Genomic DNA, 25,186 nt, shown 5'->3' with positions numbered 1-25,186 from the left:
CTGAGCAGCATCTTGCAGACGAGTATTAATAGAAATTAATTGCTAGAATTTTCTTTTATATTGCAAAACAAACCATGATCTGAGCTTAGAATATTTTTGGTTGCTGGCATTCCACTGGTAGCTGAAGGTTATGGGATGCAGCTCACAGTATTTGTACAAAGTGTTACCTAAGTAGAAAAGCAGACAGTAGGTTTGGAACTGGTCAGTGGAGATGGTGAACTTTTCAAGCAAAGGCTCTTAGGACTGAAAATCTTCAGTGTTTTCAAACACAGTGGAGAATTCTGCTGAACATATCAGGGCAACAACAGCCAGATATGCACAAACAGCAGCTCAAAAAATAGTGAATTCGAACCCACCTGAAAGCAGGAGAATCCTGGTTTGACAGTTTAGTTTGTACTTTCATACAAAACTCAGCATTCTTTCTTTCTTTCTTGTGTCTCCAAATATAATTTTCTGAAAATTTCAGCTTTTTTTTCTTTGAAAAAGGAAAATCACAAATGGAGTTCATTTCAGTAGTAAATCACAAATGAGGAGTGGTTGTGTGTGCATTATCTATTTCACTTTTGCATGCCTTCCTACTGACTTTTACACATCAACCTTTTCAGCCATCGTAATTCTCCATCTTCTTAATTCACTCTTTTCTACCTCCCCTATTCATCACTTGGACTAATCTCTCTGGGGAAACCTGCTTGCTGCTTAACCTTTCACCCCAGAGTTAAACAGCTAATTTCTCTTTTCTAGCTACTGATCCAGGCAGCAGGTTAAACTTGTTTTTTGTTTTTAAAGGCGGGGGAGGTGTGTGGCAGAAGGAGGCACAGTAGGTTTATGTGTTAAAAAAAAGGCTTTTATCATTACCTGCAAACTTTTTCACCTATCAGTAACGACTGAAGTTACAATTAAACTTCAGTGTCAGTCAGTCACTCAGCGTTTAAATGCAAGGAAGTTAATCTTCCTAAGTCTTGTTAGAGGCTATTTTTATACAGCCTTTTAACATCAAAGCTAGAAGCCAGGCATTTAGTGCTCATATTTGGTTTACAACCTGGTCTTTTGAGCTGAGGGGTGCACACCAGCTGGATTTCTAGAACACTTTAAATGCAAATGAATTGTACATGTTACGCTGTTGGTTTTCTTTAAGACTTCCAAAGGTCATTGAAAATGTACAAGGTTGAGACCTTTGTTACAGCTGAGTATTTTTATCAAGTGATTCATTTCCTTCTTTTCATTTTGGTTTTTCTCTTTCGCAGCTTCATAGCAGTGGAGAACATAGAGAAGTACTGTGTTCTGATCTCATCTAAAGCTGTTTATTTCCTCAAGAGTGGTGACTACACCGACCGCGAAGCCATCTTCCTAGAAGTGAAGTACGATGACCTCTACCACTGCCTTGTTTCAAAAGATCATGGGAAAGTGTACGTGCAGCTGACCAAGAAAGCTGTTAATACAAGCAGTGGTGTAGCAATGCCAGGCCCATCACAACAAAAACCAATGGTAAGGACTGGCGCCTGTTGGGTCTTCCATGCAGGGTTTCTTTCCCCCTCCATGCACGTACTGATGCCAAAATATTTCTACTCATCAGTGTTTGCTTTCTTGCACTGTTCAATAATGAAAACTTCATTCTGCCAGCAGTGAAAATAACTGCTGCCAAAAAGGTTGCGCTGAGTAGAACTTGTTCTCCTGAGAAAAGTTGAAGGTAAAATCTGAAATACTCCTGAATGCACAGGGTACATTAGGAAAGATTTCTTCAGCTGAGAAATAATCTTAATTACACAATACATGCAGTTAAGCACTGTGCTATTTACTGTAGTGCTCTCCCTGCATACATGGCATCTTCCAAAGATTGGAAATTGATTGTTGATGTCACACATGCAAAAATTACTCCGTATCTCACCTCAATGTCGTGGGTTTTTGCTTCATTACAGTAGTTGTTCCAGGTCTGTTTTACAGACAAGGTTACAAGCTCACCCCTGACCTGAGTCAGTTTACATTCCAAACAGAGCAGCCAGATGAAAGGTAGGAGAGGAAGCAAAGGAAATAACTTCAGATATTGCAAGATGTTTCTGTTCCCACCCACTATCACCGAAACTCTTGTTACCTGTGTTTCTCATTTCTTCCATCCCTCATCCTCAGCCCTGAGAAGATTTCCACTGAAGCACTTCTATTCCCTCAAGCACAGCCATGCAAATTCCTTCAGTCAGTGAAATAAAAATATAATGGTGCCTCTTTAACAACATCCGCATTTCTTTCTGCAGGTCAATGTGAAATCTGAAGTTCTTGCAGTGAAGCTATGTCAAGAAATAAACTATGCAAAGAGCCTTTATTATGAACAACAGCTTATGTTAAGACTCAGTGAAAATCAAGAACAATTAGAGCTGGACTCTTGAAACATCTTCCTTACTGCCAGAGTGAACTGCAGGAATCAGTCTGGAGCTGATGGTATTCTGTAATTAGAGAAAATACTATATGGGAAGGAAATAAATATGATTTTAGTATTTAACTGTATGGAATCATTGTGAGTGGGCTTTTTTTGGTTTTGTTTTTAAAGCATTAGTTGTCTAACAAAGATGCAGCTCAAATGCATTCAGTTCTGGGAAATGCCTTGTATTTTGCTAACATGTATATATGTAAAAGTGTTTCTTGTAAATAAGAAAGTCCAGACCAGGGTGTCGGTATGAACACAGGTCTGTTTACAGTGTAAAGAAATTAAAGGAGCGATACTGAGTCTTACTGCAGCACCTGAAGCTACCTGTTCCTTCCCTCTCCCTCTGCTTTTCACAGTTCAGGAATGTACGTAAGGAGTGTTTGTTAAAAAAAAAGTTCACTGCAGCTGTTGGAGCACAGAAGTTCTGTAGTTCTTAGCTTTAACACTGTGATTAGGGTGCACTGTTTTCTGTTGTGTTTTTTTTTTCTTACTGTGAGTACAGCTAACCTGTACCTCGTATTGCACTGAAAGGTCATTGCTTTTAACAAAATAATTGCGTTCTGTAAAATACTGCAGAGATGACTCACTGGCTTAATTACATTTCCAAAATACTAGATAACAAAAGGCTGAAGCTGTTCTGAATCCAGAACTCAAAAAACCTCGCAAAGTCTGTACCTCTGAAGGCCCCTGCTTTCGTGTTGTTTGAAAACAGTTCAAGCGAGCAGCCTTGGAAACTGAAATCCTTCCCTCCACGTGTTTGTAGTTGGCTGCTCAGTGCTGAACTCTGCTAGCACTGGGAAGTCAGGGTGGGGAGACATCACTGCATCATTTGTCTTAAGGATATCATCTTCTAAATTAAACTTTTTGAAATAATAATAATAAAAAAAACCCTGCTTTTTCAAATGCTGCATGTCCCACGAGTGTTTGTCTCATCAACTACCTGTATTCCCAGGAACCAGGTAGTCCCCTGGAACCTTTTCCAGAGGGAGTAATGAGTCTGTCTGTCTATCCAAGAGGGAATAGCCTGAAGAAAGTTACAAGTAAAACTGTTTTTAACTCCTGTAATGTGAAAGGCAGAGGACTGCTGTGTGAGGACAGATGTCGTATCAGTGGATGTGTGGATGGTCTGTCACTAGAAATACAAAAGGCCCGTTATGCAAATGAAACTGATTTAATGCACCACTTTTGTATGTTTCTCTGTATAATTTTTAAGTAAAATGTAGAATTCAACAAGTGCATTGGCTCTGCAGTGCTTTAACCAGTCAGTCCTATTGGATTCTTGCTAGTCCCTGCTCCTCTCCCCTGCAAAACTGTTTTCTTCCAATGCTGCAAAGCCTGGTTGCTAAAGCAGGTAAGAAGGAGGGTAGGGTGAATAAAAGCCAGCTCCCAGCAGAATGGCTTGCATAGTTTGTTGTGCAGCATCTATGTAAGGAATGGGAGTGCAAACACCTGAGAAGTATGGCAGTGCACCTCAACTCAGTGACCTGAACTCAGAGAACTACAGGCTACAATGGATTTGATTTGTGTTTTCCTTTGGAAGGTGCTCAACCTGTTGGGGTTTTTTTTGGCTCGTGATAACAATTACTTAAGGCTTCAAGAAATTTACCCACTGTCTCAGATGTACAAGAGGGCCGTGGACTGCAGCTGGCTTAGGCTACTCAAGTCATGTTACCATACACACTGACACTTTGCTCCTCTCAGCTACAGTCAGCCCACTGACTTCTTTTTCATTCATACAGAGTTCTCTCAAACAGGTTTTCTCTTACAGACACAGCACTGATTACTAGGAATACTGTTAGTTACACTTGCAGGAAGCACATTGCCTCTTGTAACATTCCAGAACAAACTGAACTAGAACTTTGTTGTTTTTTGTTGTTGATTGCTTTTTGGTTTTTTTTAAGCTCAAATGATGTTCCTTGTTGCTGTAGCCCAACTATTTTTGGATCATCTCAGAACTCCTGTGGACTTCCTATTGTTATTGGCACTATTACCATTATTACTAAGTGAATAAGTACAACTTTCAGATTCCAAGGGCCACACTCAGAAATAGTTTGTAGAGGAGGAGGTGCAGAGGAAGTACGAGCCTTTAGCTTTCACAAAAACTATACACAAACTGAGACAAGGCAATGTAATAATTCCACTTATCAAATCACGTAAAGTTCTGAGCTTTATGAAGGCAGTTAAATGTCATTCAGCCTGGCTTTATTTGAGGAGATAGGAATTGCAGCCATGAAAGTAGATTGTCTGGAAATTTCAGAAGCTGTGGGAGAAAAAATTGCTGATGAGAGAGAATAACACAGCTTCTGTGCTACAGCAGTGCCTCGCAGTACATCACCTCAGCTATAGGGAGTTAAGTCAGTCCAAACAGCACACCACAAAGAATGGCACATTAGCTATTAAGCTAATTAGTGATTGAGCTAATGTGATGTGTGAAAAAGGCACCCTCATGTTTCTAACATTTCTGCAGAACTATGTGGTCCACCATCACTAAAATAAACCAGGCTTGTGACCAAACTTTTCATGTTTCAAATATGTCAAAGACCACAGCTGACCACCTCATTTTTTTTTTTCTAGAAGCAATTCTGGACACACAGAATTACAGAGCTCCTCTCTGTCCCAATCTGTATCAAAAGCTGTGGCTGCAAAGGTCTGTTTCACTGCCTCAGACCTGACAAAGCAATCGAACCACAGAGAATTGCTACTCTGAATCACTGATGTGTTACTAACAGGAGCAGTGACAAGGCCACTAAGACTTCTTTTTTTCCTGAGGAAGCAGTATTGCTAACAGGAGAAATCTGGTAAACAGCCTGGGTCTGCAGCAGCATAAACATACAGAAAACAGATGCATACCATGAATGCTAAAAGTGGAGGGAAAAAAAAGAAAAGAAAAAAGTAGCATCACATACCCTACCCATAACATAACATAATTCTGTAAGTTTTATTCCTGTAGACATTCCTTGCCAGGTAGCAGGCTGCAGCACATCACAGGTGAGGGGAACAGATCAAGTATCTGTCTCCCTTGCTGCCTCTGGAAGAGAAAGGCAGGGGACAGATTAGAAGAAAGACTTTAACAACCCTTAGGCACTCAATTCCAAGTAGGAGTGAGGGTCTGCACGTACCAGGGTAACATCAGGCTGAAACAGTTTTCACAACAGTCACTACTGGACCATAAACAATTCTGTTACCTACTCCAACTTAGCCATCTTTAAATAAATTACAGGCAATAAACCAGGAAATACACAATGAGATATGCCTGAAATAAGCTAAACAACATGCAAGATGTGGACAATATCCTTCTTTCTGCTCTTGAATTCTTTTCCAATAAATCAACTCGATGATAGCTGAACAGCTTAAGCTGTGAATGCTGTTTAATCAAAAAGTGCAGTGCTTATGTTTTTGTGGAGAGAAAGTAAGTGGCTGGAAGTTCCACATCTCACAACAGAAAAGTAATCACAGTAATCACGACAAGGAGTTCAAGGTATGCTCTCCCATTTCCCAGAGATGGTGTTTTCCACCACTCAGCTATTCTCTCTCCAACTGAAGACTTGGTCCCCAGGATCTTGGATCAACTCCATAAAAATGTGTCTAGAAAAAAAAAAAAAATCATAAATCCTTTTGTCTTCGCTGTAACAACTGCGCACTGACCTGATTTGTACAGGGCATGAAGCACCAGATGATGACACCCTGAGGGAAAACCTTGCTTGCTCTGCTTCTCTTCCTTAGAGAACATTCCTGTATTTTCTAATCACAGCTAATTCAGGTACCTGGCTCTGAAAAGCAGGGTCTGGGCATACACTGCACATTACTGGCAGTTGCAAAGAGATAAAAACAAAAGAAAGGGCATTTTTATTAATGCCACAGTTAATCAAATACTGCTTAAATAACATTGTTTCTTACAAAGAATGACACCATATACATATTTGTGTGTGTATATTTATGTAATATATCTATTTCTCAAACTTACCTTGCAAAGTGATGGCCTTACTCCCCACACTTCCATTCTTAAAAGTATAGTTGCTATAAACAAGGATCACCGAGTCGTCTTGTCTGAAAAAACAGACTGGGAGCAGAGCTTTGCACTCCAATCCATGCTTGGTGGTAACTGCTTTGTCAGTACACATGATGCTGCTGTTTTATCAAATATGGGGCTAGGATGAAAACATCACCAATTCCCCATGAATATTATTGGTTCAGATCTATTCCAGCCTGCTGGTAGTTGGCCCAATACTCTGGTAGCCTTAACAAGGAATCAGGGCAGTTCAAATCTACCTCCTTGCTAACACTGCAGTTACCTCGCAGAGAAAATGTTTCATTAACAGAATCCAGGCTGCTTTCTCTAGCACTGAGATGTACTCCTTTCCTAAGGTCTTTACCATCAGACTTTCTGAGTGGGAGAACGTGAGTAAAGCAGCACCAGATGTGCACACAAGGCTGGGTCCTCACACTGCCCCTGGGTTCGCACGGCTGTAACACAGCTCAGTTACTCATGAAAGGAGGCCTGCCAAAAAGGGAAAAAAAAAGAAAGTTACTCATTAACCACTGACAAATAGTGAAAAAAAAAAGATTATATTTTTTCCTATTTTCCCTCAGTGGAACTACAGCATATTCAAGTATAGAAGTAAAAATAATCCTGGCGCTAACTGCAGTTACATAAGAGGTAAATGCCTACTGCATTGTATCAGTTCTATTCACGGCCTGCTGTGCACTGTTGTCTCAGTGCAGTCAGACTCTGCTATCATAAGGGAGTGCTGAGGCTTTCTTGTAACAGGCACACTGCTGCCCAAGCAACATGCCCAGCACAAGCAGTTCTCTCTGTGGATAAGAAACAACCTTGCACCTCCGGCCTATTCTGGTCTGACTCGAAAGTACTAAAAGGCCATGAGAGAAGTAAACAGCTTTCATGTGCGTTTACACTTTGGATAAATGGATGGGTCACCCAAAGGACAAGGACTGTGTATGGCAGCTACAGAACAATTGTTTCTGCACACTAAAAATGCCAGCAAAATCAAAAAATGGCAAGAAAAGCCCCCTGGATACTGCAGCTGTGGAGAAATTTTAACAAATAGAGAAATCTATCAAATCCACCATCCATCAACCCTCTGGAAATAGCAACAGCACTTGCTTTGACCCTCGAGATTGGCTCACCATTCCTAATGCCTGTCGTTTGCCAGCAGCCTTGAAGCAATCTGCAGTCAGCAATGCAAACCACCAGGTACAGGGTAATGGTGCAGCAAAAATTTCACCTCAGACTTTGATGAGGGCAGAGCAAACAACAAACTCCACACCACTTGCAGGAGAACAGAACCATGTTTCAGTAGGGCCAGGCTCCTGACACAGCAACCCAAAATACCAGGGAGAACATCAATGATTTCTCCCCTCCTTCCAAAGAGCACCACCGAACCTCACACGGGCTTTGAAAATGTTTGCAGAGTAACCAGAACAGAAACTGCAGACGTTTCACAAAAGCATCCCAGCACTCACAGTAGAAAGAGCTGAATTTGGCCCAATTACAGACATTTAAACTGAAAAATTGAAAGCAGTTCAGTACCTTGACTAAGATCCCATAGTGAAGTACAAGGCCAACGTCAGAACACAGCTGCTGCTTTCTCTTCTTTACCACAGCACAGTCTGATTGCAGCTTCATAGCACCTAGAAGAGCCATTAGTGCAGCACAGCATGAGAACAGGCAGCAACAAAGGATGGCTGGATGGCTCCTTCCTGTGATCATGCATCACCCTGCAGCCACCTGCAATCTTCCAGGCAACAGAAGCTTTTAACCAAATTTGTAATAACTATTAAGGCATTACGGTGCTGCTTCTTTTCACTCGTTACCTTTTGTTCTCTCTGCCAAGCACGCACCGGAGCAAAGCTGATCTGCAGAATGTGGATTTATACACCAGAAGCCCAGAAGGCATCACAAGATGGTACACAAATTCCCACAGCATCACCACTGTTGGAATGCACTCAGAATGGGAAGATGAGCATCCGTTGGCAATGCAGAGGTTATACAGCTCTTTGAAATATTCACCACCAAGGACAAGCAGCATAGCAGTGCTGCGTTCACCCAGCAATCCTGGTATCACCGTTTGCTGTGGGTTCCTGCAGAAAGTTGAAATTACCCACAAAAACACGACCATACACTTCCTGTGCCAACCAGCATGACTTATGCACCTACCCTTTTCTGCCCATCTTTCATACGCAAATGCTGAAATCCAAGCAATGTGCAAGAGAAGCCATGCTGTAACCAATCACTGACTGCTGTATTCCACAGAAGAAGCATCTACATCCTTTCCGGGTTACATTCGGCCACACTTCTTCCCACTGCTTGCGCTGTAGTAAGCAACAGGCTGCCACCACAGGCTGCCACCACAGGCGGGACGCACAGGAGGGTCCCAGCATTGCACACAAAGAGAAAAGGAGAGAGGAGGTATTTCTGGAAGCCTGGCTCCTCTTCAGAAGAGAAATGTTTCCCTTGGCTTGTGCAAGTTGCTCAGACTGTGCGCAGTAACAGGCTGAAGAAGCCAGCTTTCCATTCCCTGTTCCATTACTCTTTTTGATTGGCACTTTAATGAGGGCGCTAGGGGTCGACCCCCTGCCAGGGGGCTGGTTCATGCCCCGTTTATCTCACAGTCCATGTAAGACTAAAATAACACGCCAGGCTGAGTTTCACTGCCTTGTGATCCAACAGCCCACCATGATGGATTGAGTGACTGCAGCAAGTTGGCAGCTAAAGTGTGTTGTAACAGTATCTTTCTGTCAGCGCAACACAATGGATTTGCTGATTCCTGGGTTTTCCCAGTGTTCATCGTTACCATCGGCACAGAATTTTCTAAAGTTCATTTTCCAGAGGGCTGCAAACTGATAATAAATAACATACCAAAGGTTACACCATGCTTTTTTCCCCCTCCGCTGTCCTACTGCTGACGAAGTAGGGCTGTGGTGCCAGCTTTACTGCAGATGCAACAGCCATAAATTCCTATCACTTACTTTTCCAGAAAGGGCAGCTCTGACACTCTCTTTGTGTGAGTTCATCCTGCTGGGCCAATGCACGGCACACAGGGCATTTCAGCCCTGAACACAACGCTGAATCCAATGCAACACAAAAGGATGCTGCCACGTAAAGCAGTTCTCTCCACAAGAGCCACAGACTTGTTTTGGGGCTGGGTTTACAGCGTGCAGAGACATGAACATCAGCGTGTTTGTGCTGGGCATCCAGAACTGATCCAGATTTGCCCCCTTCCACCTCTGATACTCAAGATCCATATAACTCTAAGGAAAATCAAGTGTGCCCCTGCCAACAAAAAGAATGACTAAGAAGGTGAATGCACAAGAGAAATGACAAAATGCACACAGAAGGGACTTAAGCAGGGAAGATCAAAGACAAGGATGCAGGGATATGAAGGAAGGGTGTAATGGGAATATGGGGCCAGACTGAGGAGCTGGATGAAGAACAATATATGGCTGCTCCCAACAAGAATTTGCTTTTTACACTGATGATGTGAATCACTGCACAGCATAGAGTTCAATTCAAGGTGCAGGAGAAACAAGCTTCACGAGTTATACATCCGTATTTGTGAAACAGAAGAAACATCCTTCACTACAAACTGAAACAGCAGCAGCGTGATAGGGTCACTACTGGTGCAAGTCTTTGCTAGCTCAGAGCAGGTAATTACCCCAATACCTTGCAGAACTTCTCAGGAGAATCTAGCTCAGAGTTCTGTGCACCCCAGCACCACAGCCTGCAGACACATTACTCATCCAGCTTTGAACCTCAGAGGCTGCCAACAATGCCGACACAGCAGTGAAACAGAAGATGTGCTGTGAAAGCAGTTGGAAGCTTTACTGAGGCCAGCGCTTGTCAATCCACCTCTACCCTGCCAGTTCAGCTCAGCCCGTATCTGCCTACACAAGCTGCTGCAGCCAAGCCCTAAGAGCTCCTCAGGGGAGGGCGAGATACTTACACCTTAGCACAGTAACACTGAGGAGGGCACACTGAGCATACAGCCAGAAAGCCTGGGAATTATTAGGAAAAACGAGTGGGTGGGGGAGCTCAAGGGACCAGTGGGAGGATGCGGGAAATCAGTAACACTGATTTGAATAACTGGTAACAATTATTAGATCTTTTTCAGTATGAATCATCTCTCAGAGACTCACCACTTGAATGATGTCACTCAAGGGGCAGTAAAAATACAGTAGAAGAAACAAGCGTGCCCTGAAACAAGGGCTTCGAGCCGTAAGGTGAAAGAACAAAGTGGACTGAGAAGTGCTGCAAACGTGTCTAAAAGGGAGAAACTTTTGTGGAGAACACACACGTTAGCAGGCAGGTTGAACAAGCTTTAGGAAAATTATGGTGTTACTTAAAGCTCTGCCAAATCTCTTCAAGCTGATGGAAAAAGAGTGGTCCTCCTTATCTGGTGACCGCTGAACTTGTCCTTGCCCCATTCTCTCTCCAGTGGTGACATCTGCATTTGAAAAACAACAGGCTGTAAAATTAGTCAGCCAGAGCCATCCCGAGGGAACAAAACAAAACCAGAACAACAAACCAAGGCCCCAAACAAGCAAACAAAAACATGACTTTAAACACAATCCATTCTCCGGGTTCACCAAATGTACAGAACTGCTTCTGTCATTGCAGGGGATGGGGCAGCAGAGAGCAGTGCTGCCTTGTGCAGATTTCGACTGCTACTTTTACTTTTGAAACAACTGCATGAGGAGAAAACCTGCAAAGTAACCAGTGGCATCAGCAACAGGCTGATGCAACAGGCAAGCCCAGAAACTACACTGCAGTTCATACTCTTTTTCTCCACCCCTTCTTCTAACACACCCCTAATCTTTCCCATCTACAAAAGAGACCTACAGCCCCTTTCTGTCAATAGGAATACCAAGCTCGTGCACCCGTTCTACATTCATTTCTCACCTATCAGAAAAAACACTGGAACTTTAAGAAAGCAGAATGACATCCCTGTTCCCTGGCAGGAGAGGAGTTAGTGAGCTCTAACTGTAACAGTGGGCTGCACCACAGCACTGCCATTCCTGCCCTCTCGCTGGGTGAACCCGCATTGCTCTGGATGCACCAAGGCATGTCACCAGCTCCCTACCATCCTACGGCAACGCTGGGCTGGCCTGAATGCACATCTGGTCTGTGTGGTAATGGCCGTCTGAGCTTCAGTCCTTCCTCAACATCCAGGAATTTGAGATACAAGGGAGACACTGTCAGTACTGCTTTGCAGCCAATCTCCTAATGTAAAGCTGGCAGTGCCTGAGGAGCTGTACATGAACTCAAACGCACATGAAGAGCAAGAGGAGGGGGAGGGAAGCCGTCCTGCTGCGCTGAGCAGAGCAGAAAATACTCTCAGCTCTAGGAAGGCTCACAGCTCCCTGAAGTCTGTGCTTATCTCAAGGTTTATACAATGTCCCTTCCATTTTAGACAGAGCTCCTGGCATTTACCATCTGAAAGTTCACTACCGATAAAAGGCTCTTTAAAGCCTCTACAAAGACCTCTGTTTTATGGAATTTAGGCATGCTTACAAAAATCAAGGGCTGAGCTCCCAGAAACGCTGTGCAATAGGCACTTCAGTGGGTTTCAGGCCTTCCTCACCTACAGTGAGTGAAAAGGAAGATCAGAGAACAGGAGTTCCAATTTCAAAACACTGACCTGAAGCCAGAGAACTACATTTGAGGGTTTAAGCACTCTACTGGATGTTACTTTCCAACAAAGCTGCCACCCCACTAACTTCAATGTGCTTGGAGAGTTCTTGGGAGAAGAAGCAGTGAAGATTTCAAAACAGGCCAACAGAGTAAATTCTGCTCTGGATTCCGTACCCCTGGAGGAAAGTCCATGATTTATATAGAGGTGATGTGAGTAAGGGCCATACTATGCCACATGCGTTAGTAACTGAGAACAAAATTAAGCTTAATGGTTAGCATAATGCTATGTTTTTACAACATCTGTCAGCAATCATTTGTATTTACTTGCGCTGCAAATGCAGATGAAAAGTCAGAGAAATATAAACATCAGAATTCACTGAATTCCCACCAGCCCTGCATCTTCCCACAAAGACTCTCTAACCATTCCTGTTCAGGCACTGTTTGCTCCCTGCCCTCTCCAGCATGGAATTTCTTCCTCATTTCTTCTCTATGACCAGGAATTACTGGTAGAGGTTCTACACTGGAACAAACACTAACTAACCCTATGGCCATATTAGCATTTACTTCAGTGCTCTTAAGACAGCAATCAGATCTTTTCTGGACTCAAAACAACAAATCAAACTCCTTTCAGTTCCTGCTCTCTCCTTGGCCATGCCTCACACTACAGCAAGAGAAGGCAGGGAAAGCCAGGGTTGTGCTCTACTTGAGTTGTACTCCACCTGTGCAATGCAGGGTGAGCAACAGGTTAGCTGGGTGAAAAGTTCACTGCAAGCTGAGCTGTCTGTTTCTCTTGCTTAATTTATCCGATATTTGGCTAACCTTGCTCTGAACCCAGCCCCCAAGACCCCCTTCCTCTCATCCCTCCCCAGCGGGCTCATGTCAGCCAAAGACACCGCCCCTTCTCCCTTCTCCCTGACCCTGCTGAGCGGAGCGGGGGCTGGGACACAGGGCCAAGCACAGAGCCAGAGTCCACGCGCTGGAGAGATAGCAGTTATTTATGCTTCGAAACAGGCCTCGTGCTCAGGAGCAAAAATATAAATCCTACAGCCAGCAACATTCACTTGGTATTGTATCCACATTTATCAGTTCTTCCGAGGCCGGATGGCACCCAGCCTGCACCCCCCACACCTCTGTGCTCCGCCGCTTCCAGAGATGCAGCACTCCTTGTGACCTTCGTGCAGTCCACAAACTGCTCACACAGCACACTGTACAAAAGGCTTTGTCCATCCCTGCAGGCTGACCAGTGATGGTGCCTACAGCTCCCCCAGGCCCCCCTCCTGCGCCCAGCAGTGTGCCAGCACTGAGCCCTGAGCAGACTACCCTGAATGCTCCAGTCCCAGCAAACACAAATTCTGCGTCACCTCCAGACCACGCACGTCACAGCTCCAGTCAGGTGACGCAGCCCACTGGAAACACTGCCCAAGAACACGGCTTTCTGAAAGGTCTTCATTATATTCCTGCTGTGCTCAGGACTGCTCCCAGCAATCTCCAGAGCAACACAAAGTGTGTTTGATGGCTTTCTCAACGCCTGGATACATCATCAGAAAACCAAACGCACACACCAAACCTGCCATGCTTTTGCTGCTCTGCTGAGCAGCTGGTACTCCTTCATCTAGGACTGTAAGAATCAACATGTTGTTACATTCACCTGCTGGCACTCTGGGCCTCTATGAGATGGTGAGCGAGCACGTGGCTAGGCTGCTAACAATACATGTTTCCTGCTGTAAACCTTAATTTCATTATGCTCTTTAACCTGAACAAGCACTCTATAGCTGTCCCACACCCAGGCTGCTCCTGCAGAAACTCACACAAGCAGCACATTGCTGTTAATGGTCTGTAACATCACTGCCCCAACACACTACTGCAGTGCCACTGGACACACAGAACAAAGCTGCAGTCTCACTGACGGGGCAAAGAGGAACAGCCTGACAGCTTTACAAGTAAGTGGAAATTCCTTGTGGTCTAAGAATAATATTAACTGGCTTCTCAGGATCACCAAATGACCTCGCCTCGACACATAGGTTAATTAGTCTGGAAGCAATGCAGATTGGAGAAGTTCTGATGTGGTCACTAATTTAGTGACACCATCCATTTCAAACCTCACCACTCCCACACCAAGGTAGCACAAGATCAGCCTGTAACAAAAGAGTCCTTGTTATTGAAGGAATCCCAGGCCCTTATCAAAGAACAAATCCAGCATCCCCCACCTAACCCCTGCATATTTTCAAGGCATGAAAATTGCTATGAAGAGCCAAGTAGAGTTGTCAGGAAGACATCAAACTTCAAACGACTGCATTAGAAAAAAAATCAGACGTTACACACCAAACTCTCAGCTCACATTGCATAACTCACCAGCATCTGTATTTCCCAACAGCAGACCCAGTGCAGACACCCTCCACTGCATCAGGACCATCTAAGCATTAAAATGGCAGACAATTATTGTAACTGCCCATAGCAGCAGTTCTTTGTGCTAAGTTTTCAAGCTAGAGGTTTTAACATCTCTTCAAAACTATTCACAGTTAAAATAGAACAGGAATGACATGGCAGGCATCAATGATAACATGTAAAATCAATTGCAGAATGCAGGTACCCCACATCCAAGCCCTGTGCTCCTTCCATTCGCTGCACAGAAGAGCAAAATCACTTTGTGAGAAACCACACCAGCATGGGAACATTAAGGGTAAGCTGAACTGAAAGGCAGCTCAACTCGTGGTTTAAGAATCATCCCATTAAAGAAAAAAAAATAAATAAAAGAAGCTGATGTGATAATTTTAATCTTTTCGGCTTCTCCCCAAAAGTCCAGAGTTTGTCAACATCAGGAGAGGGCTTGTGAAAGCCCGGCCATTCCTAAATGGAACAGCTTTCACTTCAGAAAGACAACCTGAAGGAGGATTGGTTGAACTTTGAAGGTAACAGCCTTCTTTTCAATGTATCCAACTTAAAGGATACTGTCATTTGTGGGAAACAAAAAAAAAAACCTGGCCCTCACCCACAGCAGGAAAACCTAAGGCAGAAACAACTGGAAACTGGAACTGAGCTTTCTGGTCTCTCTGGCAGATTCTTGGATTCTTCCAGACTGCACAAATTGAAGACTAATCTCTTTCCCCTAAAATGGCAGCCCTTCAAAAGCACGAGCCCTCTGCCTCCAGTTAGGGTTCAAGAAATTTCCACTTATTGCCTCTGCCATGAATGCCTGTCTGTGTTCACTCTGACAGCAGTCCCTTATACCTAAAGGGCAGGTTACCAAACGAGGCCTACAGACGTTGTGCTCAAAACCAAACCAAACAAAATTATCTCTGGACAACCAACTTCCACCCAGAACAGCCTTCGACATAAGACACCTCCGCAGATGGAAAAGGTGAAGAAACACAGCGCGATGGGAGACAAATTTGTCACATCAAAGTCAGCTGTAACAAAGGATAGGTGTGGAGAGACAAAAGCTTATCAAGTCCACAAGTCGCCTCCTATTTATTTCCACAGAAACTACAACCAAGAGCACAGTAACACTATTTGACAGAGCAAGTGCCCAGCTACAAAACACTATTTTTCAGCATAATCACCACCACAAGATCTGTATTTTCATCAGTGATGAACAACAGCCTGCATACCGTGCTCATAAAGACCTGTACCAGCAGAGGTGACTGCTGCCACTGCTGAAACCCACCTCCCACCCATCTCTCTGTGCTCACATCCACTTTTTCTCTCCATAAGCGTTCAGTGTCAAGGAATGTCAATGGGTGCATTCTTTTCCGCAGGGAAGAATTCAATTACACAGCTTTCCTTCAATTCAAAAAAGACAGGGGTCTTCTAGAGCATCTAATGGTGGGCCACAAAGATGATCAGGGGCTGGGAGTATCTCCTGCATGACGAAAGGCTGTGAGATCCCAGGCTGCTCAGCCTGGAGAAGGCTGGACTTGCTGACCCCAAGAAGTCCCTCCCAATCCCTACGATTCCCTGATTCATTGGCACTTCCATGTCAAACACCATTTTGTCAGACTGCCCCTCTGCTGCCAATCTGTTGCGCAGCAATAAACCATAGATCAATAGTGCCAAAAAGCTTCAACCTCTACAGCCATACCACCAACAGCGACCTTTGACATCGTGGGCCAACATAATAAAACAGAACTGAAGAATCACAGAATCAGTAAGTTCCAAAAAGACCTCTAAGATCATTGAGTTGAAATGCCCACCTACCGCAATGCTGCCCACTAAGCACATCCCTCAGTGCCATACCTCTACGTTCCCTGAACATCTCCAGTCGTGCTGCTTCTACCAGCTCCCTGAGCAGCCTGTGCCAATGCCCAACGATTAGTTTTTCCTAAAACCCAACTTGAAACACAGGACATTCATCCTGGAGGGATGTAACGGGCAAAGAGCCCCAAGCTCAGTGCTGGCACATGCCCTCATTCAGCCCCACTGCCCCCGGGGGTGCTGGGCACTGCTGACCGTGCTAACAGCCTCAAAGCTGACAAAAGAACAGACTCTCAGCTCAAATCCTCCCAGCCCACAGCCCTCCAGCTGGCCGTCCATCACCAAATCTCACAGCCTGGCTTCATTTCCCTCAGCCACCCAGCCTCCAAACTTTCCACACGGAAGGTGATGAGGCTCTGGAACAGGTTGCCCAAGGAGGCTGTGGATGCCCCATCCCTGCAGGCATTCAAGGCCAGGCTGGATGTGGCTCTGGGCAGCCTGGGCTGCTGGTTGGTGACCTGCACACAGCAGGCGCTTTTTTCCCTACCTGCCTTCAACATCGCCGCTCTGGAAGGTTCTGTAGCACCGCCTCGTTCTTCTCCCTCCATCGGCCCTTAGCGGCCAAGCGGCACCGAGCAGCGCGCCCCCTACTGGTCGGAGGCCGCGCTGCACCCACGGCTGCGCGGTGCGCCCCGAGCGCTCCATCATGGCGGCGGTTCTGTCAGCGCAGCGCGGGAGCCGCAACCGGGACCGGTTGTGTTACCCGGCTGTGCTACCAAGCGAACAACCCAAAATATTAAAAATCGCATCAAATCGTTCACATGTGGAACCCATTAGGAACACTGAGAAAGAATTCGCGTTCATTGTTTCGCTTGAAATATCAAGGTTATAAAAGTTAATGGCCGCCTGACAGGCGAGCTATATGAAACACTCAGAGATTTACGGAGAGGCCGCTGCGCTCTGCGGGCTGAGAGCCGCTCCGCAATGGGACCAACCTGTGGTTGGAGCGCTGGGGTTTTCTGGCAGGTTTTGGGGTGGTTTTTTTTCTTTATTTGACCTTGCAGAGCAGTGTTTGGCTACCACAGCACGAAGCGAAACGGCGAGGCTGCTTTTCTCTTCTTTTGAGTATTTATTTCTTTTTGTCCCGTTAACATCGAATAATGAAAGGAACTGTGAGGGCTTTTGAAGGGGGTTGTGAAAAGAACGAAAGCGGGAGAAAGGAAAAAAATATATATACCATCATAATGGCTTAATTTCTCACAGCATGTGCAGCGCAAATGAACAGTAAACACATACCACAGAAAAATGCAAACAAAGGCTGTGTTTGCTAAAAGGTCCAGGAAAACATGGGGAGTGCCCTGAGCAGTCATTTGTGCCATGAAACCCTCTCAGCGCTGTGCTGCTAGGTCCAACAAGCCCAGGTTTTGTAGAATTGCAGAACCATGGGATCCTTGGAGTTGGAAGGGACGCTAAAGGCCATCAGGTCCAACCTGCACTGAGCAGGGACACCCACAGCTCCATCGGAGCCCCATTCTCTGACCTTGGGTGTCTGTACCACCTCCCTGGGCAGTCTGTGCAGTGCCTCACTGTAAAAAAAACTTTTTCCATCCAGTCTAAATCTCCCCCTTTTTACTCCGAAACCGTTTCCTTTTGCCCCATCACAACAGATCCTCTGCCAAAGAGTCTGTTCCTTTCTTTCTTACAGCCCCTCTTTAGATACTGAGAGCCATTCTATGAGTCTACATCATCAGTGCAATCACATACTGCCTCATTCTGTAACATCAGGTAGGGTTGTACAGTTTGCTCCTTCCCCTGTTTGCATCTCCTAGATGCACAACAGGAACTGAAATGCACTGGCTAAGTGCTGTGTCTCATAAATAGTGCCTGTGGGTTTGATACAGGTGTTTCAAATGCAGACTCAGAGTGAAGATGGAGACAACGAATGTCAGGTGAACTGAACTATGCTCAGCAGCAAGCGCAGCCTTTCCTCTAACACACCTGTGCTCTCAGTGCATTTTAGCATTCTTGTCCTATGTTTGCTTTCTAAATTAAAGTGGCAGTACATTATTCCATCTACGATTTTATTTTCTTAAATGAACTAGAAGAGAGTACACTGCCAAACAAATCCCAAAGAAGTCTTCTACACTAAGGGTAGTGAGGCACCGGCACAGGTTACCCAGAGGGGTGGTGATGCCCCATCCCTGCAGACACCCAGGTCAGGCTGGAGAGGCTCTGAACACCTGATGGAGCTGTGGGTGTCCCTGTGCACTGCAGGGGGTTGGGGCAAATGGCCTTTAGGGTCTCTTCCAGCTGAAACAATCCCATGATTCTATGATCCTATGAAAGAATCATAAAGCCATTCTCCTCGGATGGAATTATGCCATCCCCTGATGTCAGGAAGTCACTTCTATAATAATAAACTTTTTCCAGTGTCAAGACTGTTGTGTTTGTTTTGTTTTGTTTTCCTATCAATCTGAAGCTAAGAAGGAGCTGAATCCTATGAAAGAAATAAAACACATGTGAACATTTGCTGCCATAAGTAAAGGCAAATGTATTCTTGACAGTATCCCAAGATTTTTTTTTTCCTTGAAGATTTCTATAGGCACGTTTTTGATCACAAGATTGGAATATGTCATGAGCACATTCAAATATTCATTTGCATTGATATTGTTGCCAGAAGCCATCTCACAGCCATCATCAGACATTTTGGAGCCCCTACAAAGCTTTCTGTGGGATTGGAAAGCGTCCAACCAGGGGAAAGCAAAGCCACCGTGAGATTTGGACAGCCAGTTCCACGGGAAAACTGCACATTAATGAATGGCAAGCGCTCAAAGTAGTAGTTATGGTGAATAACTTGCAAGCAAATTATTGGCTGAGACCCATCATGTATTTAAGCTATTTGATAAATGAAATTTTGAAAGAAGCCTGTTTAAAAATAATCCATTAAAAGACAGCAGGCTTATTTTACAGCTAGATTTGCCAAACAGTACTGCTAGCTGTAATGAAATCACTGGATTATAAGTTGCCCATCAGCCTTAATGCAGATCCACCGTGATCCAACTTCATGCTGCACTTGTACAAGTTTAGGTATCATCAGAGCCTATCTCTGATTCATGAATTATCGGAAGAAATCAAAACGCAGCACCGGGTATCTGTAGTTCAGATCTCGCACTGTATTCCCAGCATTTCAGAAAAGGGCTTGTGTGCTTTGTTCTTATTTTCTATTTCCTCAGCACTGGTCTATAAAATCCACTAGATCCACATTTCAGTTCTTTGTCCCAGGAACTGAAGACACCAAACCCATTTTAGCACTCCGGACTTTTCACACCTGTATTGCCCACTTCAGGATACATCAAGCTTACAATCCCCTTTCTAACCATCAGGCCTAACAGTCCCTCTAAGTTTAAATTCAAATCCTGAAGGCCTTAAAAAAGCATATCCAGTTGTCAACTCGTTAGGCAGCATAACGCAAGCTCTCTGCTTTTTGGTACACCTCGTGCTTAAAAGGAAGCTAATCTCAGAGATATTTAGGGCAGTTTGCAATGTTAATGTATGAGAAGGTGTGGACACAGGCATGTACAGGTGAGACTGCCTGAAGGGAAGGCAAGGAGCTGAACAATCTGCATGCACAGCATTCTGGCTCAGAAACTCTCCAAACACAACCCTCCCCAACAGGGAAAATTGGAAGAGACAGATGAGAGGATGAAAAATGAAGGGATCAGCAAAAATGAAACCTAATATAAACCCGACTAAAATAAACTCAGCATGGCTCCTGTGGCTCATTCAAAAGAACATCTTCTCTGAAAGTTCATTTGCAATATCACTGGAGAAATGCAGAATATAACTTCTGTGTTGTGCAAGATGAGGAGGCACTGGCAAATCTGTCTGATGAGATGGAGAAGTTTGTAAAGAGAAGTACTGAGCACTGCAAGATTGCCTCACAGGAAATGCGGCAGAAAGTGACAGCACTCCTAAATATTGGGGTTAAGAGTTTGAAAGAATGAAGATTTCTTTAAAGAATTGGTTGAAATGAGGTCAGAAGGCTCAGTGCTGTGACACTGCAATGATTGAACCAAGGAACTTGTGCTATTGAACAATTAACCATAGCTGTTAGTACACGACTTTTGTTTTTTTTCTGAATGTATGTAGCAACTCTTGCTGCAGGACATCAACACTGTTGTTTTTTTTTATATAAATAGTTGTCAGAGTCAGCAGCAGATCCCTCCTGGAGAAATTCAAGGCTGTATTTCATTTGATTAATGTGCTTGTTAAGCCTCAGCTATGGCAACGGGACAACAGAGAAGCTAACTGTGTTGTAGGCTTCAAAAGTATGAGAATAATTGATGTGGGTCGAAGGGGTTTGTTTGCTTTTGTGCATGGTTTTTTTATGCAATAGCAGACAGTTGAGAAATATGTCAGATCACTAATACTGAATTTTCAAGAATATTAGGATATAAAAAGCTAAAAAGCTGCAGACTATTCAGCTACCAAATTAGCTGGTGCCAACCTCTGTCTACTCTCTTTAGCATAGCCCTGAGACAAGCAGTAAATTATTGTCCAGCTCTACAAGTATATTCCATCTCTTTACAGCTTTGATGGGAGTCCAGAAGACACCACAAGGTACTTTATTGTTGGGAGAAAAAAGCCATGCAATAGCTTACAAATTGATTTGTGATTGTGTCTAATCCTATTGCTGGTTTTAGTCAATCCTATTCTTCCCACTGTGTTTTTCACAGAGGGAAATGTGGGCTGGCACCCTCAGGATTCAGCTAGGAGCTGCTCTGACTTCTTTTTCTTGTACCTGAGAAAGTCTCCTCATCTCAGGCTGACACTGAACTCAAGAATTGCTTTTCTTCTCTGACATAAGGACATTAAAAAAAAAAAAAAAGGCATTTATTGCTCTGCACTCAACAACTGAGAGAGCAGAGACAGTGAGCTTGTCACCTCTGCTATTGCAATGGGCAAAATTGCAGGGGGTTATAATGACAGTGCAAGTCTGTTGAGCTCTGATATCACTTGTTTTCTGTTACAGCCATTTCCATCTTCTATCAACATTCTTCTGTGATGAGTCCTTATTATTATAAACCCAAATTCCATAGGATAGCATTTTCCATATAGCCGCGATGTTCCAGAAGCAGTATCACCTCTGCGTTTATTTCAAGACCCCTCTCTGCATAAAGAAACTGAGAAAGAAAATCTCTTCCAGGAGATTTTCCTGGAGAAGACAGCACTGAATTACTTATTTTTTTACAGCACTTTAATGCTGTAATGTGCTGAGGAGGAATGCAGGGAGAACTCAATGCTTAAAGCAACTAGCAGCTATGCTGCCACTAACACTAAAAAGGGAAGATAAAGAATTTCATGTCATGTATTCATTCACAGTAATCATACAGATGGTTATTTGAGGGAAGAAATTGGTCAGGATCAAATCTCAGTGGCAAACTGCCCTGAAGACACATATAGGAAATCATCTGGGGAAGCTGGGGTCATCTTCATATGGAGCCTGCAGGCTTCTGAGAGGTTGGAGCTAAATCAGAGATGCCTGGCTGTGAGCAGTCTGTACAATACAGAGGAATTCTTTCAAATAACAAAATGCTTTTGCATAAGGAAAGAAAAGGAAAGGGAAGCACATCTACCTCGTACTGATGGGTCAGCATCAGCCCAGAGAACCACATGTCCTCACGATACCTAGGCATGATGGATGAGCTTTGCAGCTGGCAAGGGAAAAGTGAATAACAAGTCAACATGACCTTTGTTTTCACATATATGAGTTGCTGTGCCTTCCTCCAAAAAAATAAAAGGACGGACAGCAAACAGTAAGTGAGGCATGGGGAATGTTCTGAGCCAGCAAGATACAAAGTGAATGGATTGCTTTTTAGGGCACGGTGACCCACAGGAATAAATAGAAGTAACAACATGCTTCTTTTAGAGACTCTGTATTTGGATGGAAATCATAATGTCCCTGTTATTATGTAAGTTCAGAAACAAAAGGCAAGGTCTTGCCTCTGGCTGGTTAGGGCCTCCAAACTCCGCCTCAGATTCTATCTACCCTGTTTTGTTTTTTTCCATATAATTGTTCTTTGGTCATCTCCAAGCTGAAATGAGAGTACTTCATTCCTTCGTGTAAGGGAGAACTTCCTTTTGTAGATTTATGCAGAGAAATCAGCATATCTACGTCTTGATTTTTTCAACTTGAATGGCTTGATGCAAAGATGAGCAGATGTGCAATATGTCTCTTTATGTTCAGATTTCTTTTCAGAAGAAAAGCAGGAATGGCCTCTGAGAACTCTTGCTACTGAAGAGAGTGCTAACAATCTCCTTACTTTAAACTCAGCTATGGGGCATGCATTAACGTAAGGCACTAATGAGCCTGCACTCTTTGGGAAGGTGTGAAGCTATAAATCAACTCCTCATAGCTCTGTTCAGTTGTATCCAGTCCATGCAGGTCAGATCACTCCGTGCTTCTGCTGAAGCTTCAGCTTGAGGGATACAGGAGCAAGAAAAGAAGACAGGAGGAGGGACATCTCTTTATACCCCATCAGCAGTGAAGCTGTGTTCTGTGTCTTCCATCTCTAGCTCCCTAGTCTTCCATTCTAGTTCTAGGTTGGGGGAATTAAACCCCCTCCATTAAACCCATCACTGGTTTTCTCAGGGATGTTTGTTTGGTGGAAATGGTGTAAGAAACATTTGACATCAGCTTCCTCTATCCCAAAAACTTACGAAGAAGAGCTGTCAAAAAAAGTGGCCATCACCCAGTTGATTAAAGCCACATGAATAAAAGAAAAATAGATGATCCAAGGTCACCTCATTTTCTTTCCCAGCAGTTGAATGTCAGCTAGAGGAAAACACGAGGCTGAATTCATGTCTGCTACAAACAGATGTGGTCCCTTTGAAATAGATGTACCCACTTACTCACACGGTGCCTGCATTAAGTCTGTTAGTGGGTTTTTATGAGATCTGGCAAGTGTAATGCTATCTGTTAATATCTGAAGGTGGGAGTGTTCAGGGAGTTGTCTAAAAGGCTTGCAAGACTAGATCTGGTGATATCCACCCACACTAATTAGCACATTACATAAAAGTACAACAAGTTTCTCTTTGCAAACAGTAGAATCACTTGCCCAGGCACTTTCTGTGATTCTAGAAGAGCTGCTGGAAAGGACTCTGTTGCTTTTTAACCTCAGTGGAACAATGGAGGGGAGGCAGAGTTCAGTTCCCACTTTCAGGGCTCGCTCCTGTTCTCCACCTTCCAAAAACACGCCAAGCAGAGGAAGGATGTTTTTAGAGTTCATCAAGGGCACATAAAGGAATGAGATGATTATTTTTTCCCCATCAAAAACAAAACACAGAAATCAAATATTGAAGAGGAGAAATCAGTTTTACTTACAAATGACTCCTTCCAGTCCTTCCCTCTCCCTCCCTACTCTGACTTGCTAATGATGCAAATTCCTTGGTGCAAACATCAGCCTCTGAAATCACCTGGAACTGAAAATATTTCAATCTGGGCTCATTTAAATACAGGGTCTTTTCATGTCAGGACAACAAATGTCCCACAATGGCTAACATTTCTTCATCATTCCCATTTTAAAACAGCAGCAATCTCCTACAGAAAAACTATACTAAAGGTCTACTTCTTCAGAGAATGGAGCAGTAAAACCCAAAGAGCTTACCTAATTTCCTATGAAACCTCTGTGCCCTGCTCTTACAGCTTCACCTCGATTCCTCCAGCAGGATAATAAATACATACCCTGATTTAGATTTAGTCCAGACTCTTTGTGTGACATCTGGCTTCAAGATGGTGGCACTGAAAAGTGCAGTAATGACACAGGAATACAGAAAGAAGCAAAAAAAGTTTGGAGGAGTGGAAAGCAGGAGGCAATGGAGAGAGGAGGGAAAACCAAAATTAAAATAAGTCAAAGGGCGGAAATTCCTTTGGAAAGGCCTTAGGCTCCTACAAAGCTTGTCCACATTTGCAGCACTCCAAGATTACCCAATACCAACCTTATGTACAAAGGGACAGCAGACCTCAACGGGCATTCCAGAGGAGCTTTTCTTTTTTAAGAAAATCTTTGTATGTATCCATCCAAACTCGCAAGAAACTCACTGTATGTAGAGCATTGTATCTTGCAACACTCACAAGTGAAGAAACTCTATTAGCCAACTCTTCCTTACTATCTGAAAAGCAATGTCAATGTTTTCCTCATTATTTTCTGTTTGCTGCATACCTCTCCCCCACTGTGACTGCTATTTGACCTGCTGTCCGCTCAGAGACCCTAAGGGAAAGAGAGAGGGAAGTGTGAGCGTGGGCCTCTGTGAGAGAAGAGAGAGATCATGAGAGTCCCTGCTACATTCTGACTGGTTTATATTCATTAGAAAGAAATCAACCACACTTAGGATGTAAGACAACCTCTGAAGATAGGGAACATCTTTGATGTAAGGCAGGAAAAGAGTGGATGCATGTAAGGGACAGCTGTGGGCATGGGTAGAGTTGCTTTCAGCATGCACACGAGTTTTTACCTCTCTTTTGCATTAGGATGTCATTAATGAATAGAAACTCAACAGAGAAGTTTGATTTAAGGGGGACACTGCAGGGTGCCTTGCTGCACCAATCCCTTTTGCTCTTGCATCTACAAGCCTGGTGTGCCTGACTGTGGTTAATGAGAAAATAGAAGGATGAGGGTGCAGAAGGGGAGGAATTATCCCTCTCCAGTGTTTCTTAAGCGTGCACCTCTAATACTGGCAGATCCTGGAAGAGTTCTTCCCCCATTGCAGCTGTGTTTTCAGTGAATTAGGTTTCCTCTCAAAAAGCGGACAGAAAAATAACGCTGAAAGCATCTATTAGGGAGGGCATCACAGTCACTGAGATCAAAGTTTCTTTTCATCCTCTCCAGAGAGCCTCAGACATTTAGGAATTTAAAAAGCCCTCCATTGTG

At 43.9% G+C, this 25,186-nt stretch overlaps 2 protein-coding genes and 1 long non-coding RNA gene across 7 annotated transcripts in view; 1 reads left to right on the top strand and 2 right to left on the bottom strand.

The window, feature by feature from the left end:
- Positions 1-3,607, top strand: part of VPS13D (vacuolar protein sorting 13 homolog D) — an 88,093-nt gene extending 84,486 nt beyond the window's left edge. For 3 of the 5 annotated variants that reach the window (XM_048968067.1, XM_048968066.1, XM_048968065.1), the window contains exons 69-70: positions 1,245-1,485; positions 2,247-3,607. In XM_048968067.1, coding sequence (XP_048824024.1) covers positions 1,245-1,485; positions 2,247-2,378 — 373 coding nt within the window. In that variant the 3' untranslated portion in view covers positions 2,379-3,607. The remainder of the gene's footprint in view (positions 1-1,244; positions 1,486-2,246) is intronic. The other 2 variants (XM_048968069.1, XM_048968068.1) reach the window with 1 other exon arrangement.
- LOC125703530 (uncharacterized) lies at positions 2,717-11,312 on the bottom strand. Its single transcript, XR_007380877.1, has 3 exons — positions 8,592-11,312; positions 7,965-8,065; positions 2,717-6,914 (listed from the first exon to the last, which is right to left on the bottom strand). It is a non-coding gene; the product is annotated as an uncharacterized LOC125703530 (long non-coding RNA).
- Positions 11,313-16,547: 5,235 nt separating this feature from the next.
- Positions 16,548-25,186, bottom strand: part of LRRC38 (leucine rich repeat containing 38) — a 175,152-nt gene continuing 166,513 nt past the window's right edge. The window contains exon 5 of the transcript XR_007380869.1: positions 16,548-16,774. The gene's annotated coding sequence lies outside the window, so the exon portion shown is untranslated. The remainder of the gene's footprint in view (positions 16,775-25,186) is intronic.

This window comes from Lagopus muta, chromosome 21 (assembly GCF_023343835.1).
Source record: "Lagopus muta isolate bLagMut1 chromosome 21, bLagMut1 primary, whole genome shotgun sequence".
Classification (NCBI taxonomy): Eukaryota; Metazoa; Chordata; class Aves; order Galliformes; family Phasianidae; genus Lagopus; species Lagopus muta.
The sequence above is the reverse complement of the archived record's forward strand: the minus strand, read 5'-3'. Positions and strand labels throughout refer to the sequence as shown.